The 24,218-nt window shown below is 40.7% G+C and overlaps 1 protein-coding gene across 2 annotated transcripts; it reads right to left on the bottom strand.

The window, feature by feature from the left end:
- Positions 1-329: 329 nt before the first annotated feature.
- Positions 330-23,258, bottom strand: cwf19l2 (CWF19 like cell cycle control factor 2). 2 transcript variants are annotated; one of them, XM_034169415.1, is made up of 18 exons: positions 23,121-23,258; positions 22,036-22,146; positions 15,140-15,250; positions 14,847-14,945; positions 12,362-12,478; positions 11,607-11,700; positions 11,209-11,324; positions 8,887-9,412; positions 8,461-8,789; positions 6,813-6,914; positions 6,438-6,566; positions 5,815-5,952; positions 2,183-2,395; positions 1,960-2,076; positions 1,644-1,799; positions 1,450-1,530; positions 998-1,099; positions 330-910 (listed from the first exon to the last, which is right to left on the bottom strand). In XM_034169415.1, the coding sequence occupies exons 1-18, from the start codon at positions 23,211-23,213 to the stop codon at positions 770-772; spliced, it is 2,775 nt and encodes a 924-aa protein (XP_034025306.1). In that variant the 5' UTR covers positions 23,214-23,258; the 3' UTR covers positions 330-769. The 2 variants fall into 2 exon arrangements, with proteins under 2 accessions (XP_034025306.1, XP_034025307.1); XM_034169416.1 differs by lacking the exons at positions 330-910; positions 998-1,099; positions 1,450-1,530 and having other exon boundaries at positions 1,973-2,076.
- Positions 23,259-24,218: the final 960 nt, after the last annotated feature.

Genomic DNA, 24,218 nt, shown 5'->3' with positions numbered 1-24,218 from the left:
ATGTTGATTCGTGATGCATCGTTACATACTTAAAAGCACATGGACTGCAGTTATATAGCACTTTTCCATCTGCATCAGACGCTTAAAGCGCTTTGCACATCAATGCCTCACATTCACCCCAAAGTCAGGCTGCTGCCATGTAAGAGGCCCACTACACACTGGGAGCAACTAGGGGATTAAGGACCTTGCCCAAAGGCCCTTAGTGATTTTCTGGTCAGGCTGGGATTTGAACCGAAGATATTCTGGTTTCAAGCCCAACGCTTAACCACTAGACCATCACCTGCCGTAAAGCAATATTGCATAAAACCTTTACTCGTATGTTTTTTTTAACAGTCTTCATCTTCACATTGTGAAATGTGCATTTTCTGGGAGACAGCCTGGGAACACCTGGGGCTGTGTGTTTAAGTCCCAACAGGAAGCTCATCCCATGTAAAACTTGTGCCAAATCAACATCCAGATTTTTCTGCTGTGGAGACCTCGGGCAAAATGAGAACAAAGTGATAGAATGAGATTTCTGTCTCAACTGATTTGCAAAGTAAAGAAAGTATGAAATAATCTGTTCATGTAATGCAACAATAAAGTTATTTACTTTTATTTATGTACATTTTGTTTCTCATGACACAAATGAAAATATGTTGTGGACCAAACAAAAACTGTGGAGAATTTTTGGGTTCAAAAGTTTTCTGTGACACAGCGATAAAACGCGTCTTGTGCGCCTTTAAGCACAGCCTGTTCATTCTGCATGAGAGGTTCTTGTTGGCGTGTCCAGCTAGTCACCAGTCTTGGTACAGTCATATGGTTTCCACTGCTGTGCAAACTGCAGAACTTTTTTTCTCTGATCATCAAAGTTCTCCCTGATGAACTTTCTCCAACGCCGTGGCTCCAAGTCCATCATGCCACCGATCACTTCCTGTGGGAAACAGAATGAAATGTCTGGAACCAAAAAAAACATTGACACCCAAAGCTACACAAAGTATATCAGCTTTAAAGCTCAAACCTTGCCAAAATAATGAGGGAACTTCTGTTCATTTTCAATGACATGAGCAAATCCTCCCTGCAGTCCAAAGTCAACAGCAAAGTACGGCAAACCTTTAGGAACCTAAGAAACAAAACACACACATGATCTTTACTCCTGGAGGAAAAGACAGCCTGCACTAATCCACGCCATCCTGGGTAAACGTTGATAAGCTTATGATAGACAAGTGCTGCTTTTCTTGGGGTCACCATGTCTAACATGCATACCAAGTTTCAAAATCAACAGACTTGTTGGGGTAACAATGCATAATGCATATACAAAATTTAATGACATTTGGGCCAGTACACCTGAAGTAATGCTGAAATGCTGCATGACTGACTGATGTCTAGCCCACTAGCTGCGCCGTGGGAAAAGATTACAATTCAATATTACAGAATGTTGAAAACAATGTGGGAGAGATGAAGAATCCTTACAGCCTGGCGAATGTCCCTAGAAGAGAGGTCAACAACCTTCTTATTCATGGCCCATTCCTCATCACACTCCATGATAGCTTTCTGTAAGAGCAGGAAAGAGTTTGATCAGACTTGGGCAGATTTGTTCATTTGTATTTCTTAAACTCAAAATATTTGTAACCTGAGACTTGTGAAAATGAACAGATGCATCAAACCTTGAAGTACACAGGCGCCATATCACCCAGTTCTCGGGGCAGTGGGATGCACTCTAGCACCATGTGAGGACTTCTGCGTGGGTTCATGAATGTCTCCATGAAGACACAGTCCAGATCGTGGGCCTCGAACATACGCACCAAAGTGCGCCGGAATAGCTGAGGGCAGAAAAGTACCACCAAAATGAAGTCAAATCATTTTTCTTCCAAGTCCAAGTTTAAATGTAACCAGAATTAGGTTTTCAGCCTAGCAATCCCTGCTGTCAAAAGGATAGAACCATTCAATTTAACCAGAGTTAAGCAGATCTGATGGATTAACCTGCAATTCTGACCAGATATCCTCATCCAGGCCTGTAGCAGAGCAGTGATGCTGGAGAGGACATATGAGACAGTGACCCTCTGACATGGACACACCTGCAGGCAGGCTCAGATACACCTGGACAAAAGAGCACAGCCAGGCCCGTGAGGTAACCAGAAGACTTCACAATACCCAGAAGGATTAAACACTGCTTAGTATTGGTTGCGCTTGTTCGATCCTTAACCTTGTTCCCTATTGCCACTATGAGATGTTTCTGCAGCTCTTGGCCGGTGAAACAGTGTCGGCATTTCTCCATGGAGGCAGCCAGTTTTCGACTCTCTCCAATGGCTCTGTTCCTCATCCTCTCCTCCTCTCGCCCCTCACCTTCCCTCTGTGCCACACTCGAAACAAACATATCATCCAGCGTGTAGTTGTCACTGTCCGTCTTCCCCATCATCTGGAGACAAGATAGTGATGGAGATGACAGGGTGAGAATAAGAGACAGAGAAGAGGAGACAAACAAGACAAAAGATGGAGATGCAGGGCTGAGATGAGTGAAAATGGTTGTTTTGACACTAAAGCGACGTTTATATGAAGAAATCCGATAGTGATGGAAGGCAACCAGAACGGAATTATTCCGATCAGTGAATACACGGCACATCGTTTACATGACGATAATAAAAACACAAAGATACACATTTCTATGTGTATCTTTCTATGTGCTGAATATAACTGGATTGGCCATGTTGACATACGTCTAAAGACCCACCACTACGTCATTTTAACACTGGACATATGTACCATAGCAACCTGATTGTAATTACTGGTCAAACAACAGCAGGAGAGACACTGTGAACTCTGAAGGACAACAGCAAAAATCGCACCATCGCCTTCTGTAAACCCGTCCCTCTGCCTTGGAGCACACGTGTAGATCAGAGTTTGAAACAGTGCCAGACGGCTCTTGTTCATTATGGAAGAATTCTTTCATACCTACTCCAGAAGGTCTCCCGTCTATTTATGAGGCCCTATAATTGTTTGTATGTCAAATTAGCTGAAATGGAATATGGAATATAGTATTAGTGCATAATACCTGCAGCAACAACAAATGGATGCGTTTTCTTGAGCTTATAATGAGTCGTGCATGGGACTGGGCCATGTATGGTTAAAAAAAAATATGCCAACCTTTAAAAACATGTACAACAGGTTCAAAAGTAAGTTTTACTCACTGTGTATTTATAACCACTAGACCACTAAAACAACTTTTAACTGTGATCGTCATTCAATTTGATTTATTTACAACCCCATTTCCAATGAAGTTGGGACACTGTGTAAAATGTAAATAAAAACAGAATACAATGATCTGCAAATCCTATTCAAACTATATTCAATTGAATACACCACAAAGACAACATATTTAATGTTCAAGCTGATTGACGTTTTTGTGCAAATATTTGCTCATTTTAAAATGGATGCCTGCAACACATTTCAAAAAAGCTGGGACAGGGGCAACAAAAGTCTGGGAAAGTTGATGAATGCTCAAAGAACACCTAATTGGAAAAAGGTGAGTGTCATGATTGGGTATTAAAGGAGCATCCCCAAAAGGCTCAGCCGTTCACAAGCAAAGATGGGGCGAGGATCACGACTTTGTGAACAACTGTGTGGAAAAAAATAGTCCAGCAGTTTCAGAACAATGTTTCTCAATGTTCAACTGCAAGGAATTTAGGGATTCCATCATCTACAGTCCATAATATAATTAGAAGATCCAGACAATCTGAAAAACTTTCTACATGTAAGCAGCAAGGCCGAAAACCAACACTGAATGCCCGTGATCTTCGATCCCTCAGGCAGCACTGCATTAAAAACCAACATCATTGTGTAAAGGATCTTACCGCATGGGCTCAGGAACACTTCAGAAAACCAGTCAGTTAACACAGGTCGTCACTACATCTACAAGCACAAGTTAAAACTCTACCATGCAAAGCGAAAGCCATACATCAACAACATCCAGAAACACCACCGCCTTCTCTGTGCCTGAGATCATTTGAAATGGACAGACGCAAAGTGGAAAAGTGTGATGTGGTCTGATGAGTCCACATTTCAAATTGGTTTTGGACATCGTGTCCTCCAGACAAAAGAGGAAAAAGACCATCCAGCACAAAGCTCAAAAGCCAGCATCAGTGATGGTATGAGGGTGTGTTAGTACACATGGCATGTGCAACTTACACATCTGTGATGGCACCATCAATGCTGAAAGGTACATCCAGGTTTTGGAGCAACGTCTTTTTCGGGGATGTTCCTGCTTATTTCAGCAAAACAATGCCAAGCCATGTTCTGCATGTGTTACAACAGCATGGCTTCATAGAAAAAGAGTGTGGGTACTAGACTGGCCTGCCTGCAGCCCAGACATGTTGCCCATTGAAAATGTGTGGCCCATTATGAAGTGCAAAATACAACAAAAGAGACCCCGGACTGTTGAACAACTGAAATTGTACATCAAGCAAGAATGGGAAAGAATTCCACCTACAAAGCTTCAACAATAAGTGTCCTCAGTTCCCAAACTCTTATTAAGTGTTGTTAGAAAGAAAAGTGATGTAACACAGTGGTAAACATACCACTGTCTGGGCTTTTTTGAACAGTATTTATTTAACAAATATTTGCTCATTTTGATAAACAATAATAAAGAAACTGATAAACAATAATGTTTATCAGTTTGAACATTAAATATCTTGTCTTTGTGGTGTACTCAACTGAATATAGGTTGAAGAGGATTTGCAAATCATTGTATTCTGTTTTTAGTTACATTCTGAGATATACTTTATTGATCTCACAGTGGAGAAATTATGTTTACACTCCAGTTACCTCAGACACAACGTCCCAACTTCATTGTAAATGGGGTTGTATATAGCACCAAATCACAACATATGATGCCCCAATGCGCTCCACAGGGGTAAGGTCTGGCCTTATCAACATCCCTGAGCAAGCACTTAGGCAACAGTAGGCATTTGTTGAGGAAGAAACCTTAAGCAGACCAGACTCAGAGGGGTAACCCACTTCTTAGGCCATTCTAACAATAATGAAGATCAAATCAACAAAGTACAACAAAGAATTTTCAAACATGCAAAACCAAAAGAGACAAGAGAGTCCATTAGCAGGTGCAACAGTTATAGTAGGTGTAGTAGTGGTGCATGGCAGCCTCCATGAAAGGGCGAGCAGAACCCCTCATTGCAGCTGCCATGTTGATGCAGTTGCCCAAAAGAGACAAACTTACTCAAAATTACTTTAATTTTGCAATTCGCCCAGAAGACTGAAGAAAAAATAAGCAGGATCACTGGTTGCTCATCTATACACAGTCCACTGGTTGTTATTGCAGGCTTACTTGATGGAGAACCCTCCTTATCATGGAATGGAGGATCACATTCACAAGCAAAAGCAAGTGAACATGAATCCCCGTTGACTAAGAAGCAAAAATGTGAAGGGAAACAACATCATGACCAACAATGGCATAATGCAATCTGCAACTTCACCACTAGATGACACTAAATCCACACACTGTAGCTTTAAAGGATTGACTGCACCATCGTTGTCATTCTGTCATCAGTTCAGATCAGATACAGCCATTCCATTCTGACTGAGGTGTTTCGTTTCAGATTTTATGAGATTATTAGGTTCCACATTTGAAGTTTGTGCAGCTAATGATGATCAAAGTGGGATAAAACAGCATTTTTAATGAACTCCCAGCAACTATGGCAGGAGGTACTCTGTTTTGCCACATTATTATCTGTTCATCAAAATTATCTCAGCATCCAAGCCAGCACCGGTAACACCAAACACTTTTTAAGACATCTTAGTGATCTGGTGAAGCAGTCTTTTCCTTACCTTTGCAGCCATGCGGGAGTACAGAGAATTCTGATCCTGTGCTGAGCTCATCATCTCCCTCCTGACCATCTCCTGCAGACTCAACCTGTCATCACCCTCAAAGTACCGCACACGCTTCCCATCCACATGGGTCTCAATCTGAAGGCAGAGAATGAGAAAACAAGAGGCTGAAGAAAGAGACAAAAAAGCAACGACAGAAGTGGAAAAGAGAAAAAAATAAATAAACTGCTAATTTATAAGTGAATAATGAATTTTTTTTTTTTTTAAAGCTACTTTAAATCTGCTAACATCATAATCAAGGATCTGTACTGTGATAATGGTGTAAAAGCAGGTCACACAGACTCCAACTGTAGATGTGATGCTCTGCAGAAAAACTTCCATCTACAGCATTTATTCTGGAAATAAACTGATCTTTAAAAATTTTGCAATGTTCTGATCAGACAAATTTCTTCCTCAGCTCTGAGAAGTTTTATTACAGTTTGAATTAATGAAAATAGTCCAGTGAATTATCATCCCATTTTCCAAATGAGTTAAAGATTTTGTCTTCACCTTAAAGAAACTGAAAGTTTCAAAGAATTACACAGTAAATGACCACTGTTATTAAAAATCTGTCCTTTATTTACCAGTTTCTTCTTCCGTCGTCCACCATGAGGTTCCTGAGGCCCAGAGGAGGTATTAACTGGCCAGGCACGACCTGACTGGTCTGTTCTGAACAGCAGGACTTCCTGATCTTCACTTGAGTGACCAGGGACCTGACAAACCAACAAAAAAGCATTTTAATTATTATTATTATTATTATTTTTAGTTGAGATGATAAAAAAGTGAGACTAAACAAAAGTCCTTATTTTTATACAAGTTTAAAATATGTTTATTTCTGTTCATTAACAGTCCCTTTAATAATCATGTTTACTTTAAATAAATGCATTTTTTAAAGGACATTCCATATTCTGGCTACAGACAAATCAAACATAACAGACTGCGTCAAAGTGTCGACGGACCTGTTTTGAGTTTGCCTTTTCTTGTAGTTTCTTTCTGGTGGCGTGGTTCTCTTTAGCATTACGAGCCGCCTCCAACTGCAATTTCAGCTTCTCCGCCATAGCCTGAAACTCACAAATAGCAATACATTTCAACCAGAGCTACACAAAATTCAGAACTGAATTGTGAATGGCTCGCTTGATCACTCACTCACTCATCTTCAATCGTTTACTCCAAATAAGGGTCATGGGGGATGGAGCCTATCCCAGCAGTCACAGAGAATGAGGCGGGGTCTATCGTACAGCCACAAACACATCCAAACCCGCATGCACACCTATGGACAATTTAAAGTTTCCAGTCCACCTAAACCGCATGTCTTTGGATGCGGGAACAAGCCGGAGCAACCGGAGAGAACCCACACAAACACGGGGAGGACATGCAAACTCCACACAGAAAGGCCACAGGTGGGAATCAATCCCATGACCTTCTTGCTGTGAGGCAGCATTACTAACCACTAAGCCACCGTGCTGCTATTGTGAATGGCTCTTGAAGTACAATTCAAATCTGCATATCTCTGACTTAAAATAAATAAATAAAATCACAGTTCATAAGGGCAGTAAAGTGCAGAAGTCACTACATACGAGGTCTGTCCAAAAAGTATCGGACCTTTTTATTTTTTGCAAAAACCATATGGATTTGAATCACGTGTGATTGCATCAGCCAAGCTTGAACCTTCGTGCGCATGCGTGAGTTTTTTCACGCCTGTCTGTTGTGTCATTCGCCTGTAAGCAGGCTTTGTGTGAGCAGTGGTCCACCCCTCTCGTCGGATTTTTATTGCGAATAAATGTCTGAATGATTTGGAGCTTTGCTGCATCAAATTTTTCCAGAAACTGTGAGAGACCTCCAGGTGGACACCATTCGGAAAATTCAGATGGCTTTCAGTGACGATTTTATGGGGATTACACAGATTAAGGAGTGCTCTAGCCGGTTTAAAAACTGCCCACAGCGTCTGAGCGTGCGGCGCGCTTCGAGCGCCGATCGACAGACTCAAACCCCGCTGAAACAACCAGATCATTTCCAACGTAAAGGCTTTGTTGATCCGGGACGTCGTCTGACCTTCACAAAAAAGGCAGAAGGCGTGGACATCAGCACTTTTTCAGCACATTCTACTGTTACAGGAGTTTTTTTCATGGAAAGAGAAGCGGAGGATTGCGCCACCATGCTGCTCATGGCGCGGGACAAAACCACCTCCGTGTAGGTCTCACAGGACGGTTTTCAGGTGGCTTTCAGACGGCTTCCGGTTGCTTTTCAGTCGTGTGAGTATCCGAGAAATTGTGCATGAGCTGGACATGCCAGAACATGTCCTGTGAGGCTTCATCAAGGCGTTGCTTTGCGCCATGCGGCTCTGCCGCGACGCGCAGAATTCCTCCGCACGTCTGTCTCAATGTGCCGAAAAAGTGCTGATGTCCACGCCTTCCGCAATTCCTGTGCTAGTCAGACGACATACCGGATCAAGACAGTGTCCAGTTTAGAAATGAACGGCACATTCCACTGTTACAGGAGTTTTTGTCATGGAAAGAGGAGCGGAGGAATTCCGCGCGTCGCGGCGGAGCCACATGGCGCAAAGCAACGCCATGATGAAGCCTCACATATAATCGATGATCGACTCACCGTGTCTCCCATGATCTCTGCTTTCACCAGCTTGGCTCCCAGTTTGTTCATGTCATCATCTGTCATCAGCTGAACCTCTTCCTCCTCCTCCTCCTCACTTGATGATATTGCGGCAGCTGTGTCACCCTGCACACTATCTGGAGGAACAGTTACATCTTTCCCAGCATTGTCACCTTTCTGTTCTTTTGGAATGTTAGATTCCAGACTGAGACTGCTGGTCTTCTTCCAGGCTGGAACACGGGAATTCCCAACACCTGGCTTGTCATCACCAGCGCCTGGCTTTAGGAATCCTTTAGAATGACCTTCTGAAAAAGGAAGCGGCAGTGTACCTGCACAGGAGAGAAACACCTGTTAACATCTCCAGAGAATAACAATTAGGTCTTATTTTTGTTATCACCCAAAGTCCATAAATATACATACACCCACCTGGACCACTGTCATCTTCTGATGGTTTGATGAAGCAGGCTTTCAGTGACCCACGAGAAAGAGAACGCTGACTCATGTATTGCGCAGAGGAGGAACTGTCCCTGTGGTCCAGAGTCACCTGCTGCTGTTCTGCTGGTTTCCTATTCCAACCAGGACCTCTGGGCCCATCTTCATCTCTTCCTTTTTCTCCATCTCTGTTCTTCTTCTTGCCTTTCACACTGTCTCCATCCCTCTGTCTGTCTCTATTCCTGTCCTCTCTACACTCATCTTGGTTTCTGTGAAAACCACCCCTCTCTCTGTCTTTTTCTCGTTTGCAAGGCTCTCTGTCACTTGTTGAGTCCCTCTCTCTTTCATGTCCTCTCCAACGATCTCGCTCTGCCCAATCTCTGTCAGTTCTCCTCCATTTCTCCTTGGACTCATCTTCTCTTTTCCTCCACCGGACTCCAGCTGGGGCATCTTCTCTTCTAGTCTGAGCATTTGCAGCTTTCTCAGCATCAGCAAGCCTCTTCTGAAACTGTTCCATCGACTACAAGTTAGAAAGACAGAATACATGATCAATGTGCAGTAGGGCTGCCACAAATGACTATTTTGATAGTCGACTAGTCGATTATTTTTGCGATTAGTCAACTAGTCGGATAATACATAATTTCCTAAATTAAGACCTGCAGCATTTTCCGAAAAACGTCGGGATGAAAACATGAACATTTCCAAATCAGTGACCATTTCTTAGACTTCATTTACATCAATCATTCAGAAATACAAACAGTGTGGTACTTTATAGTAAATCTGTGTCAGGTAGGCAGTTCTCAAAAACTAAATGTCCATGCTGGAAGAAGACAAGTGAGGGAAGCCACCAAGAGACAACTCTAGAAGAACGTTTGACTTCTGTAAGTGGAGAAACTGGGAATAGTGCAACATTTTTATTTTTATCTTCATTTTACTTATAGTCCCAACTTTTTCTGATTTATGGTTGTTTCTGTTGCATTTCTGAAATTACAGAACTGCTATAAAAGAAAAGTGTGAACATTTTATTGTGTTTTAAAATTTTGTGGAGCAAATGCAAATACCAAACTTTTATAAAGAAGGAAAAAATACACAAACATGTGCAGGTAAACTTTGATATAAACTGAACAGATCAATGCAGGCTGATTTGACTCCCCATAATTTTTGTATAAATAAATCCGAATAAGAGGTAACTCACTTTGAAATTAATAAAACATATCGCTGCAGCTTATAATAACTTTGAAAAATAAAAATCAGCAGCTTGTATTTTTATTCTGACTCCAGTTCATTTTAGTGTGATGAAGTCATTTTTTTCTCCTCAGTCACGATTTGTGCTTGAACACTACATTAAGCTTAAGACTGAACAAATAAATACCTTTGGAAAATAACAGCTGTTAAAGTTCAGAGTTCTCACCTGCTTTTTGTGATCTGTGCCTCTGAACATCACTGCAGCTTCTCCACAGCAGGGTTTTTTTAACCCGTGAATGCGTAATTTTTCCTCAGTTCATTTATATCTTCTCATTTTTAAGGATTTAAGGATATTTGACCGTTTATTTAATCTCATGATCTCATAAATTCAGTATACGACACGCACATGGTGTGAACAGGTCGGTGCCATCAGAAAAACATTGGTAGAGAAAGAGCAGAGAAAAGTAAAGGCAGTTCCACGTGTTTTTTTTTGTTTGTTTTTTTTAACATGTTCATGCGGGTTAAAATCCTCTCTCTCTGCACTTGCTGTCTCATGTGCACTGATGGTTCTCAGCAGAATGCCTGTCTTGTGCCTCCGTTCTCAGTCTGCAGCGAGTTGACTCTGCGCGCGCGCACGCACGCACACACACACACACACACACACACAGCTCCTCAGCTAAAACTGCGCATTTTAAACGGCTTCGAACAAGACAGCCACTGTTTTAATCGGCCGTCTTATCCAAGTTTGAAAGTTCAAATGATGGCAGGACGGCTCACTGCCTAAAACTATGAATTGAAAGAAAAACAAATACTTAAATAAAATAAACAACTCATCGACAACTAAATTAGTTGTCGAAGGTTTCATTAGTCAACGTTGTCGTGACTAGTCGACTAGCTGTGGCAGCCCTAATGTGCAGTCCTCATTCCCAAAAATTTAGAAAATTCAATGAGTACTTCTTTGATAAGCTGGCAATAGGAATACCACATATTGGGACTGATGGGAAAGTAAGTGCAAATGTAAGACAGCATTTACATCAATTCAGCATTGTGCTGTGTTAGCTCATGTACACTGGCTTCTGTGTGTAATACGTGCATGTGAACATGTGCCGTTGCAGTGCCATCAGTTCTTACCCCATATCTTTCAGCCACCAAGTCATTTAAATTACGTTGCTCTCTTTCTGCCTGCTCCTTCATCCTCTGGTAGCTTTTCCTCAGCCAGGTTAGACCTCCATCATTCACTAACTGCCCTGGGGAAACGTAAGGGAAAAGCAGAGGCAGCGTGTTTGTTGAACTAAAGTCATACACTGAATCCTGAACAAAACAACCAGTCTTGTAATTTAAAGCACTGCACCAACACCTCCTATATTTTGGAATTTACAGAAACCCTATACTGCACATGGAGCATTTACAGGACGACGTGACACTCATGGTAATAAGCTATCAACACTGTGCTGAAACTGCCAGATCTGAAAACTTTTCTGCTACACAACACAAATTCCTCAGGAGGGTCCATTCAGATGTACAGTTACCTTTCTTTACTGCAGTATGTGACATTTCCTCTGGAGGCAGTCCACTTCCTCCATCTTTCCAGTAAGGGTTTAGCTCCAGCTTTTGCAGACTAGCCTGTGAGAACCACAATCATTTTTAAACACGCAGCATCACAAACCACAACATAACTGAGAAATGCAGAATAAAAAACAAACACAATTTAGACTTATGAAAATTCACACAAAGCTTCGCTATAAGCAGACACACTGTGATACCTCATTAATCACAAAGACTGTAAAATTGAGAGACTGATTTCCACACTGATTTCAAACATTGTAAACTGTGTGCACACAATAAAGGAATCAAATAAGTATTATAATTAATCAGCCAAGTCATCTATTCAGAAAAACCATGAAATACTGATTGCTTCAGTTTTTCAAATGTGAAAAATCCCATGTTCAGTATTTTTATTTATTGCATCATCTTGCGCCAGCTTCACCTGCTTTTATGTCCCATTTCTGTGTTTTTATGTAAGAATGGCATCAACCTAAGAAACTCCATTACACATCCATCTCATATTTTTTAATCCATTCACTATTTGTCTCTACTGTCCTTTCCTCTATGCAGCTTTGCAAGAAAGAGAATACAGGATTTTGGCCTGTTAGTTCAAAGCACCAGTCAAGTGAAGCTTTCTGGTGTCACGTGAATAGATGTGGCTACTGAAGCAATGGCAGGAACTGCAACAAATAAAGCCAAGCAGTTTGGTCACCCCAAAGGGAAAAAAAAACCCACATACCTGTTCAATGGCCCGAGCTCTGGCTCTCTCCTCCTCTTTCAGTCTTTCTTTCTCAGCCCGTCTCTCTCCTGTGGATGTAGTTTTCATCAAGAAGTCAAAGTTCATCCACTCATCTCTCTGTGGGGCAAAGACAGTGAAAAGTGATAGCCAAAGCAAGGAAAAATAAATAAATAAAAAATAAAATAAATGTGACCCTAGATGTACATGTACAACAACCACTAATCTTATACACATACAGTGGGGTAAAAAAGTATTTAGTCAGTCCCTGATTGTGCAAGTTCTCCTACTTAGAAAGATATGAGAGGTCTGTAATTTTCATCATTGGTACACTTCAACTATGAGAGAAAATGAGAAGAAAAAAAAATCCAGAAAATCACATTGTAGGATTTTTTTTTAAGAATTTATTTGTAAATTATGGTGGAAAATAAGTATTTGGTCACCCACAAACAAGCAAGATTTCTGGCTCTCACAGACCTGTAACTACTTCTTTAAGAAGCTCTTCTGTCCTCCACCTGTTACCTGTATTAATGGCACCTGTTGGAACTCGTAATCTGTATAAAAGACACCTGTCCACATCCTCAAACAGTCAGACACCAAACTCAGCCATGGACAAGACCAAAGAACTGTCAAAGGACACCAGGAAGAAAATTGTAGATGTGTACCAGGCTGGTAAGAGTGAATCTACAATACTCAAGCAGGTTGGTGTGAATAAATCTACTGTGGGAGCAATTGTAATAAAATGGAAGACATACAAGACCATTGCTAATCTCTCTCGATCTGGGGCTCCAAGCAAGATGTCATCCTGTGGGGTCAAAATGATCATGAGAACAGTAAACAAAAATCCCAGAACTACACAGAGGGACCTCATGAAGGACCTGCAGAGAGCTGGGACCAAAGTAACAAAGGCTACATACTACACAGAGGGACTCAAATCCTGCAGTGTCAGGCGTGTCCACCTGCTTAAGTCAGTACGTGTCCAGGCCCGTCTGAATTTTGCCAGAGAGCATATGGATGACCCAGAAGAGGACTGGGAGAATATCATGTGGTCAGATGAAACCAAAATAGAACTTTTTGGTAAAAACTCAACTCACCGTGTTTGGAGGAAGAAGAATGCTGAGTTGCATTCCAAGAACACCATACCTACCTTGAAGCATGGGGGTGGAAACATCATGCTTTGGGGCTGTTTTTCTGAAAAGTGGACAGGACGACTGATCCGTGTTAAGGGAAGAATGAACGTGGCCATGTATCATGAGATTTTAAGCCAAATCCTCCTTCCATCAGTGAGAGCATTGAAGATGCAATGTGGCTGGGTCTTCTAGCACGACAATGGTCCCAAACACACCGCTTGGGAAACAAAGGAACGCCTCCATAAAATGCATTTCAAGGTCCTGGAGTGGCCGAGCCAGTCTAAAGACCTGAACCACATAGAAAATTTGTTGAAGGAGTTGAAAGTTCATGTTGCCCAACGACAGCCCCAAAACATCACTGCTCTACAGGAGATCTGCATGGAGGAATGGGCGAAAATACCAGCTACAGTGTGTGCAAACCTAGTGAAGACTTACAGGAAAAGTTTGACCTCTGTCATTACCAACAAAGGTTATGTTACAAAGTACTGAGTTGAATTTTTATTATTGACCAAATACTTATTTTCCACCATAATTTACAAATAAATTATTTAAAAATCCTACAATGTGATTTTCCGGATTTTATTTGTCTCTCACAATTGAAGTGTACCTATGTTGAAAATTACAGACCTCTCTCATCTTTCTAAGTAGGAGAACTTGCACAATCAGGCACTGGCTAAATACTTTTTGGCCCACTGTAAAAGAACCAAAAATTTTAAAAATTCTAAAATACTGTCAAATTAATGAGGTACAACTGATACCACAAATTTGAAGTTTCAGAAATTGATCAATTTTGAAATATGTACCATTTCTTAAAAGGGGTATTTAAAATAAACCTCCAAAAGAGCAGCTTTCTACAATGAAAAAGTGGTTTGAGGGCTGACAATAATCACAAAAAAAAAAAACTTAAAACACATCAAATGAAAACAATTTAAATTATGTACAATACTGATCATTTTGTTTGAAGTAGATGCAAGGTCTCAACATGATGTAGATGTGCAAATACAGTAGCTGTTCACACTTGAAACGAGCACCTCAACCAATACGTAGCACCAGGGTTTCAGCAATCGCTTGACTAATCTGAGTGATTTGTGAAATCCCGTCAAACTAGCAACTGTTTTAATGATGCGTATGTGAGAGACTCATTAAAAGGCTGGTGAGTGATGAACTGTTGGAGGCAGTTCCTGTGGTCCACTGCTGTGTTCATAAGCTGCCTTCCCACTGAGAAGAGTAGTAATGCCACTACACAAACATCTGTGTTGTCTCTGCTTAAAACATACAGATATTTCTTTACAATAAAAAGTTGGTGAGGAAACACAAACTTTTTAATACCATCTATGCACCCAGACAGAAGGTATTACCTGGATATCCTGGACTCGACTGGGATTCCTCTCTGCACACTTAGACTCATTAGCAGTCTGAATGTGCGGCTCTGCCTCGACCCACTCCTCCTCTGAGTCCTGACAAAGAGGATAAGAGGCAGAGAGAGAGAGAGAGAGATAATGAGAGAAAAAAAAAAAGAGAATAAGGAATTTATTGCATCAACCAAAGCAATGGAAAGCTAATAAAATAGGGATCAGACTCAAAAGCCAACAGGGTTTTTGTGAAGATTTTTTTCAAACACCTTACTGGACCCAATGGCTTCAGTTTCTACCTCCGAGTTCTCACTGGAACAGTCTTCAGCTGCTTTCTCCTTCTTGGCCTTCTTTTTCTTGTTCTTCTCTTTTTTCTTTTTTGACTTCTTCTTGCTCTTGACAGAGACCTCCTGCATTGGGATCACATTTGACAAAATTCATGGAATATATATATATATATATATATATATATATATATTGCTCTGAAAGCACAATATCCCCCACTGGCAAATGCTGCTTTTTATTACAAGTGCTTGGTACATTCTGAAAACATTGCAAGGAGAGTTGTACCAATTTTTACAAAGTTTGTGCTTAATATGTGAGGGGTTGATTTCAGAATACAGGCGCCAACTCATGAAACTGCCAGTGTCTCGGTTTGTTAATAAGGGCCCATAACTCTGCCAAAATGGGTCAATATTGTACAATATTAAAATATTCATAAATCAGCCTATAACAAGGATTTGCACCAAGTTACATGAAATTCCATCTAAAAGTGTGAAGAGCTGATTTCATAATGCAAGCACCCAAGCATGAAACTGATGGAGTCTAGCTTTGGGCAGCTTCACACATACTACAAATGTGGTCGAATAGCACATTAAGTGCGCATGAGGCAGGAATTGTATGCAATACATGTATAATCGTAGCTGCTTCCAACGCCTCATATATGTGTTGCTACAACTATTTGTGCACACCAGCGGCTGAAAGACAGAGTGTGCGCTGTGCGAGCCCATCGAACCCTTTCACAGCAGGAGTCAGACAAATTCCAGTTGACACACAAGAATACGTAACACCGCTCACTTGGCACTTAGAAAATGTGTGGCCATTCACACTGTTAACACGACAACAGTCAGCAGATGATCACTTTCGAGCGGGATGTGAAATATGTCTAAGCGCCCACATGAATGTGGCTTTGCAAACAGACACAGTGGCACATTGATGTGTGCACTGAACTGACAGGGAGTGTGGCCGCCGACAGGAGCAGCTGTGAAGATCTGTGGATCTGGACATCCCAGCTGGAGAACACATACCACGTTTGGACGGACATGAACTAACAACTGTCCACTGTGACGCGCATGTATCTGCTTGCTGTCCTTACGTGGACATACATAAAAACATACATCGCATCCATGTCCTTCTTGATATCATGGCATTTTCCCTCAGCTTTTATAGGACAGTGATGGTAGCTCAGTGGTAATGTTTCTGGCTGGCAATCGGAGGTTTTGGAAATTGCAGGTTTGAATCCCGTGGGTGGCATGTATTTTTTTTTTTTTTTTCACAGCAGCTCCGCGATGTGGTTACACATGCTGCAGCTGTTCGCACTGGGTTCCCATGTGCACAAAATCATCTTGCAGGCACCAGCTAATGAAACTAGCAGTGTCTAGGTTTGCTAATCAAAGGCTATAACTCTGCCAAAATGTGTCAATCATGTACAATATTACAAAATTCATATTATCAACCTATAATTAGGACTTGTACCAAGTTACATGAAATTCCATCTAAAGGTGTGAGAGGACCCAAGCATGAAACCAATGGAGTCTAGCTTTGTTAATCAAGGGCCATAATGCTGGTAAAATGAGTCCAACATGAACGATATAATATGCATATTACCAACCTATAACAATAACTTGTACTAAGTTTCACAAAATTCCTCCTAAAAGTATAAGAACAGTTGATTTCAGAAAGCTTATACTCTTTCTGAGACAACTGACACACAGATCAAAATCGCCATGACATAATCCCCCTTTTGGCCAGCAGGGAATTAAAAGAAAAAAAAAACAAAGCTGACAGAAGACTGACAGAACTGGTAATATGTTAAGAATTTTCTAAACAGCTAATAGAAGAGATGTGGTTAATCTGGACAGAGACTTAAAGTTTTGTAAGTTGATTTGGAGCATTCTGATCCATACTACAGTCTCTGAATCAGAAAATGTAGACACAGCATCCAAAAATACAAATTTCATAAAACCTTGTAGTGATCCTTACATTTACTCTGACTGTTATTTCTTTGCAGACAGTATGAACTCATGATATTTCAAAGTTTGTGTGGTCAACTTCAATGTAATTTAATATACATCCATTCTTAAATTTCAGGACTGCACCACATTCCAAAACAGTTGGGACAATATATATATATAAAGATGTTATTTCAAACAGGTGATGTCAACCGGTGACTGTAATCAGGATCTGGTTACAAAAGCAGTCTGAAGAGCAAATATGGAGAGAGGAACTCCAGTTTGTCAACACATGAGTGTGAAAACAATTGAAATGTTTCAAAACATTGTTCCTCAAAAAAAAAAAAAGTTTGGAAGGGATTTGCATATTTCTCCCTCTACAGTGCATAATATCTTTGAATGATTCAAGAAATCTGATGGAATTTCAGTTCATACAGGGGAAAGTGCATGCCTAAACTGAACACCTGTGATCTCAGATCCCTCAGACAACACTGCATCAAGAACCATCATTCATCAATAGCTCATATAACCAAATGGGTAACAGATGACTTTGGGAAATCTTTGTCAAGCCACCTAAAACTACCACTTAAAACGACTGTGTAAAAGAGAAGCCTTACATTAAATCTGTCCAGGAGTAGTGCTGTAATCTCTGGACCAAGAGGCAGCTGGGTTAAGATGCGTTTACACATAACCAAGATGCGTTACGAATGTCATTTTGCTGTCATTCGTGACACATTCCTGACATTCTTAATGTGACTTAATGCATCTGAATAGGTTTCTTAACAGTGCGTGTTGGTGCGTGATATTCTTGATATTCATGGAGCATGTTTTTTGCCTGTCAAAAAATCTTCCACGAATGTCACACACCACCCTCATTTCGTCTCACGTCGTGGAGGTCGCAACTGAGCATATTGATCCATCTTGATGAGTATTGATCCTTAATAGAACGTGACAACGTTCGTAGTGGTTCCTGTGATGGTTCTTGGAGCCCAAACTGTCACGTGTTATTACGAAGTGACACGGAAACTGTCAAGTTTTGACACGACTTGTAACGCGGCGTCACATTTCACTCCGCGTCACGACAAATCAGTTTTCTGTCACGTGCGCACAATTAAACTCAGCTCCAAATGTCGTTCCACAGTTCCTGCTGAAGCTCATCAGGACGCTCCTGCAGGTTGTAACCGATGAGCGGGAGAACGAGTCTGAGCCAGAGGAGCTAGAGGAGACTCACGTGCAGCCAGACATCTCTGCACCTCTTCCAGTCCGGCGGAGGAAGAAGCGCACGCACAATTAAAAAAAATAATTAATCCGCCACAAAATGATTATTTTATATACGCAGCATCCAGCGCAGAGCACGTGGCAGCCGGTAGAACAAAGAACGGCGTCCAGCTGTGAACACAGCGGGTGGGATCATCACAACACAGATCGTGCTGTTGCGTGAATCAAAAACATGCTTGAGACAGGGCACCTTCAGACCGTCATGCAGTGGAAGTGTGTATTGTAGTCAGACTAATCAGCAACTAGTAATTCATGCAGAAAAGTGTAATGAGATTTTAGAGCAGCATATGCTGCCTTTAAGATGACAACCTTTCCAGGAACATCCATGCATTTTTGTAGGAAATTTAGCCCCCATTACTCTTTTTGAAGTGTGTTGCAAACCTGAAATGCAGGAATGGATGTATATTAACAAATCAAATTAATCAAATCAAATCAATTTTATTTATATAGCGCCAAATCACAACAAACAGTTGCCCCAAGGCGCTTTATATTGTAAGGCAAAGCCATACAATAATTACGGAAAAACCCCAACGGTCAAAACGACCCCCTGTGAGCAAGCACTTGGCAACAGGGTGAAGGAAAAATTCCATTTTAACAGGAAGAAACCTCCAGCAGAACCAGGCTCAGGGAGGGACAGTCTTCTGCTGGGACTGGTTGGGGCTGAGAGAGAGAACCAGGAAAAAGACATGCTGTGGAGGGGAGCAGAGATCAATCACTAATGATTAAATGCAGAGTGGTGCATACAGAGCAAAAAGAGAAGGAAACACTCAGTGCATCATGGGAACCCCCCAGCAGTCTAAGTCTATAGCAGCATAACTAAGGGATGGTTCAGGGTCACCTGATCCAGCCCTAACTATAAGCTTTAGCAAAAAGGAAAGTTTTAAGCCTAATCTTAAAAGTAGAGAGGGTGTCTGTCTCCCTGATCCAAATTGGGAGCTGGTTCCAGAGGAGAGGAGCCTGAAAGCTGAAGGCTCTGCCTCCCATTCTACTCTTACAAACCCTAGGAACTACAAGTAAGCCTGCAGTCTGAGAGCGAAGCGCTCTATTGGGGTGATATGGTACTATGAGGTCCCTAAGATAAGATGGGACCTGATTATTCAAAACCTTATAAGTAAGAAGAAGAATTATAAATTATATTCTAGAATTAACAGGAAGCCAATGAAGAGAGGCCAATATGGGTGAGATATGCTCTCCCCTTCTAGTCCCTGTCAGTACTCTAGCTGCAGCATTTTGAATTAACTGAAGGCTTTTCAGGGAACTTTTAGGACAACCTGATAATAATGAATTACAATAGTCCAGCCTAGAGGAAATAAATGCATGAATTAGTTTTTCAGCATCACTCTGAGACAAGACCTTTCTAATTTTAGAGATATTGCGCAAATGCAAAAAAGCAGTCCTACATATTTGTTTAATATGAGCACTGAATGACATATCCTGATCAAAAATGACTCCAAGATTTCTCACAGTATTACTAGAGGTCAGGGTAATGCCATCCAGAGTAAGGATCTGGTTAGACACCATGTTTCTAAGATTTGTGGGGCCAAGTACAATAACTTCGGTTTTATCTGAGTTTAAAAGCAGGAAATTAGAGGTCATCCATGTCTTTATGTCTGTAAGACAATCCTGCAGTTTAGCTAATTGGTGTGTGTCCTCTGGCTTCATGGATAGATAAAGCTGGGTATCATCTGCGTAACAATGAAAATTTAAGCAATGCTTTCTAATAATACTGCCTAAGGGAAGCATGTATAAAGTGAATAAAATTGGTCCTAGCACAGAACCTTGTGGAACTCCATAATTAACCTTAGTCTGGGAAGAAGATTCCCCATTTACATGAACAAATTGTAATCTATTAGATAAATATGATTCAAACCACCGCAGCGCAGTGCCTTTAATACCTATGGCATGCTCTAATCTCTGTAATAAAATTTTATGGTCAACAGTATCAAAAGCAGCACTGAGGTCTAACAGAACAAGCACAGAGATGAGTCCACTGTCTGAGGCCATAAGAAGATCATTTGTAACCTTCACTAATGCTGTTTCTGTACTATGATGAATTCTAAAACCTGACTGAACTCTTCAAATAGACCATTCCTCTTGAGATAATCAGTTAGCTGTTTTACAACTACCCTTTCAAGAATTTTTGAGAGAAAAGGAAGGTTGGAGATTGGCCTATAATTAGCTAAGATAGCTGGGTCAAGTGATGGCTTTTTAAGTAATGGTTTAATTACTGCCACCTTAAAAGCCTGTGGTACATAACCAACTAATAAAGACAGATTGATCATATTTAAGATCGAAGCATTAATTAATGGTAGGGATTCCTTGAGCAGCCTGGTAGGAATGGGGTCTAATAGACATGTTGATGGTTTGGAGGAAGTAACTAACGAAAATAACTCAGACAGAACAATCGGAGAGAAAGAGTCTAACCAAATACCGGCATCACTGAAAGCAGCCAAAGAGAACGACATGTCTTTGGGATGGTTATGAGTAATTTTTTCTCTAATAGTTAAAATTTTATTAGCAAAGAAAGTCATGAAGTCATTACTAGTTAAAGTTAAAGGAATACTCGGCTCAATAGAGCTCTGACTCTTTGTCAGCCTGGCTACAGTGCTGAAAAGAAACCTGGGGTTGTTCTTATTTTCTTCAATTAGTGATGAGTAGTAAGATATCCTAGGTTTACGGAGGGCTTTTTCATAGAGCAACAGACTCTTTTTCCAGGCTAAGTGAAGATCTTCTAAATTAGTAAGATGCCATTGTCTCTCCAACTTACGGGTTACCTGCTTTAAGCTGCGAGTTTGTGAGTTATACCACGGAGTCAGGCACTTCTGATTTAAGGCTCTCTTTTTCAGAGGAGCTACAGCATCCAAAGTTGTCCTCAATGAGGATATAAAACTATTGACGAGATAATCTATCTCACTCACAGAGTTTAGGTAGCTACTCTGCCCTGTGTTGGTATATGGCATTGGAGAACATAAAGAAGGAATCATATCCTTAAACCTAGTTACAGCGCTTTCTGAAAGACTTCTACTGTGATGAAACTTATTCCCCACTGCTGGGTAGTCCATCAGAGTAAATGTAAATGTTATTAAGAAATGATCAGACAGAAGGGGGTTTTCAGGGAATACTGTTAAGTCTTCAATTTCCATACCATAAGTCAGAACAAGATCTAAGGTATGATTAAAGTGGTGGGTGGACTCATTTACATTTTGAGCAAAGCCAATCGAGTCTAACAATAGATTAAATGCAGTGTTGAGGCCGTCATTCTCAGCATCTGTGTGGATGTTAAAATCGCCCACTATAATTATCTTATCTGAGCTAAGCACTAAGTCAGACAAAAGGTCCGAAAATTCACAGAGAAACTCACAGTAACGACCAGGTGGACGATAGATAACAACAAATAAAACTGGTTTTTGGGACTTCCAATTTGGATGGACAAGACTAAGAGACAAGCTAAGTTAATCTGACCACACAAAACATGAAATATCTTGGGTTCATACTGTCTGCAATGAATTTGGATTTTTCATACCTTTCCAACTTTTTCTGATTCGGGGATGCAGATCATTCCAAAACAACATTTACTTGAATAACATTACACCAAGCATGACAGATCACTGACATTTAAGAAAGTGAGTTTAAATCAAAATAGTGTACTGAGTATATTAAAAACAGGAACAAAGATTTTGACCAACCTCTTCTATCTGCTGTAGCCTTTGGTTGATCTCAGGAAGCATCCATGTGTCCTCTCCTCTTTGCCGCTTCAGCACTTTCATCCTTTCTTCCTTCTCATACTGCTTCTTTGCCTTGTGACAGGATGGGTGGAATAAAGAAAAGAATAAAAATAGAAGGGAAAATACTATTTTTAAAAAAGTCCCAGCTGGTCTGACATTAGAGGTAGGCAATACTGGGAATTTTGGTATTGATGCGATACCAAGTAAATACAGGACCAGTATCGGCGATATCAATACAAATACTTTTTCATATTTAAGCTTCATAGATCCAAAGGATCCAAAAGACCAAGGATAAAAGTTCGCCAAACATTGTACGTGACAACAAAATATTTTATCACAATCAACATTTTTGTTTAAAAAATATCACTCAACACAACTTAAAACAAAATCTGAGGTAGAGGTCTGACAAACCACAATACAAGGGTGCGCTGCTCTGTGTTGTGACACAGCGCAGCGCTGCTCTTACAGACAGAGAGTAGACTTTGATGAATCTGCGTGCGCAGCAGTCAGTGCTTGCAGGAAAGGGAAAAAAAGCTTGAGTATCGATCTTTTTACAGGATCGTTCAATATCAATACCAGCGTTGGTATCAATATAACCGATATTAGGATCGATCCGCCCACCTCTAACTGACATTAGCTCAGGTTCAACCAATGGAAATATTTACAGATCTACAATCAGGCAATAGACTCTGTGGCAACAAAATGATGGCTTGGCGACAAAAGATTAAAAACAGAAACAACACCCATTGTGAGACAAAAATAAAGTTTTTATGGAATAAAATAGAAAGATTAAGTAGCTGACGTGCAATGCAGCTGTAGTGTTTTAACAATTCGCATGTCTACGGACTTTTACAACATCGTACATGGCCGAATTTATCTGTAATTCCAAATGCCATTCATACGTAGCGCAGCAGACGAGGGAACACTGTTTTTAGCACAGTTAGCTTGTTTGGTCGGAGGGACAGAACATATTTTAACCTGGAGTGAGCCCACCACAAAGTCCACCTTACACCGATGATTATTTACAGCGCCGACAGCGTTTTCACCTTTTCCAAAGTCTCCCGACGGTCTTGTCTTTTCTTTTCTTTTCTTTCTTCGATGCTGTTAGCATTCTCAAAACTGACAAGATTCAGAGCCATGGCGCTGCTTCTTCTTCTTCTGTTACAAGTACTGTTGTTTCATTACCGCCACCAACTGGACATGAGTGAAAGGAAAAACAGAAAAGTTATTCACAACTCCATGGTAGATTTAAAAAAATAAATAAAAGCTTAATCAACATCCGGTGATTCAGGATTTTTAATGCACCTTAGTTTTTTATTAATCTCTTATTAAGTTTTTGTGTCTTATTTTATTCTGATTATCATTTCTTTTGTAATACTGAAAGCTTTGCGCAATCATAACTATGCACCTGTACTGTCTGTGCACATACAAATGGAAAATAAAATGTCAGTCTCATCTGCTATATTTAGTCCTATATGTTTGCATGAATGGGCTTCAACAACAATAACAAATCAAAGTTGATTTTCAATCAAGTTTCTTCATCGAACCGTTACATATACAGGAAGCACATAGAGTTTATTTTTTTAAGATAAGATAAACTTTATTAATCCCACATCAAGGAAAATCACTTTTGTGTAATGCATTTGCAGCCTTCCTCTCTTTGAGATGATACCAATTCATTGTATTATAAAACTTGATAGAATTGAACAGCCAACTAAAAATAATTGCATCTAGTTGTAGATCCAGGAGTTAAGTCACTTTACTTAAAGCTAGTGTGTAGGATATAGCACCATCTAAAGGTGAGGTTGTAGAGGGACGTGATGGTCAAGTGGTTAAAGCATGTATTCTCAAGGTCGGACACACAGAGCCATACATAAGAACTAGAGAGCGCAGTCGTAATGCTGCCTACGTAATGCGAATGTGCTGTCACGGACGGCGAGCTGCCATTTTCAAACACGACAAAATACTGACGAAGTGCCCAGATGTAAAATGTCAATACGACATGCAGCGTCACATACCCTGGCATGTAGTGGAAAACATGGTCATGGAAATCTGATGGTTCTCTGAGAACGTTGGCAAATTCTTGCAAGTGCTTACCTGTCTTAAATTCTGCTGCAGTTTTTGGTTGTTGTAACAACGTATTG

The sequence above is a fragment of the Thalassophryne amazonica genome, chromosome 4, assembly GCF_902500255.1.
Source record: "Thalassophryne amazonica chromosome 4, fThaAma1.1, whole genome shotgun sequence".
NCBI classification, from domain to species: Eukaryota; Metazoa; Chordata; class Actinopteri; order Batrachoidiformes; family Batrachoididae; genus Thalassophryne; species Thalassophryne amazonica.
Note: the sequence above shows the minus strand (reverse complement) of the source record. Positions and strands in the feature narration are given on the sequence as shown.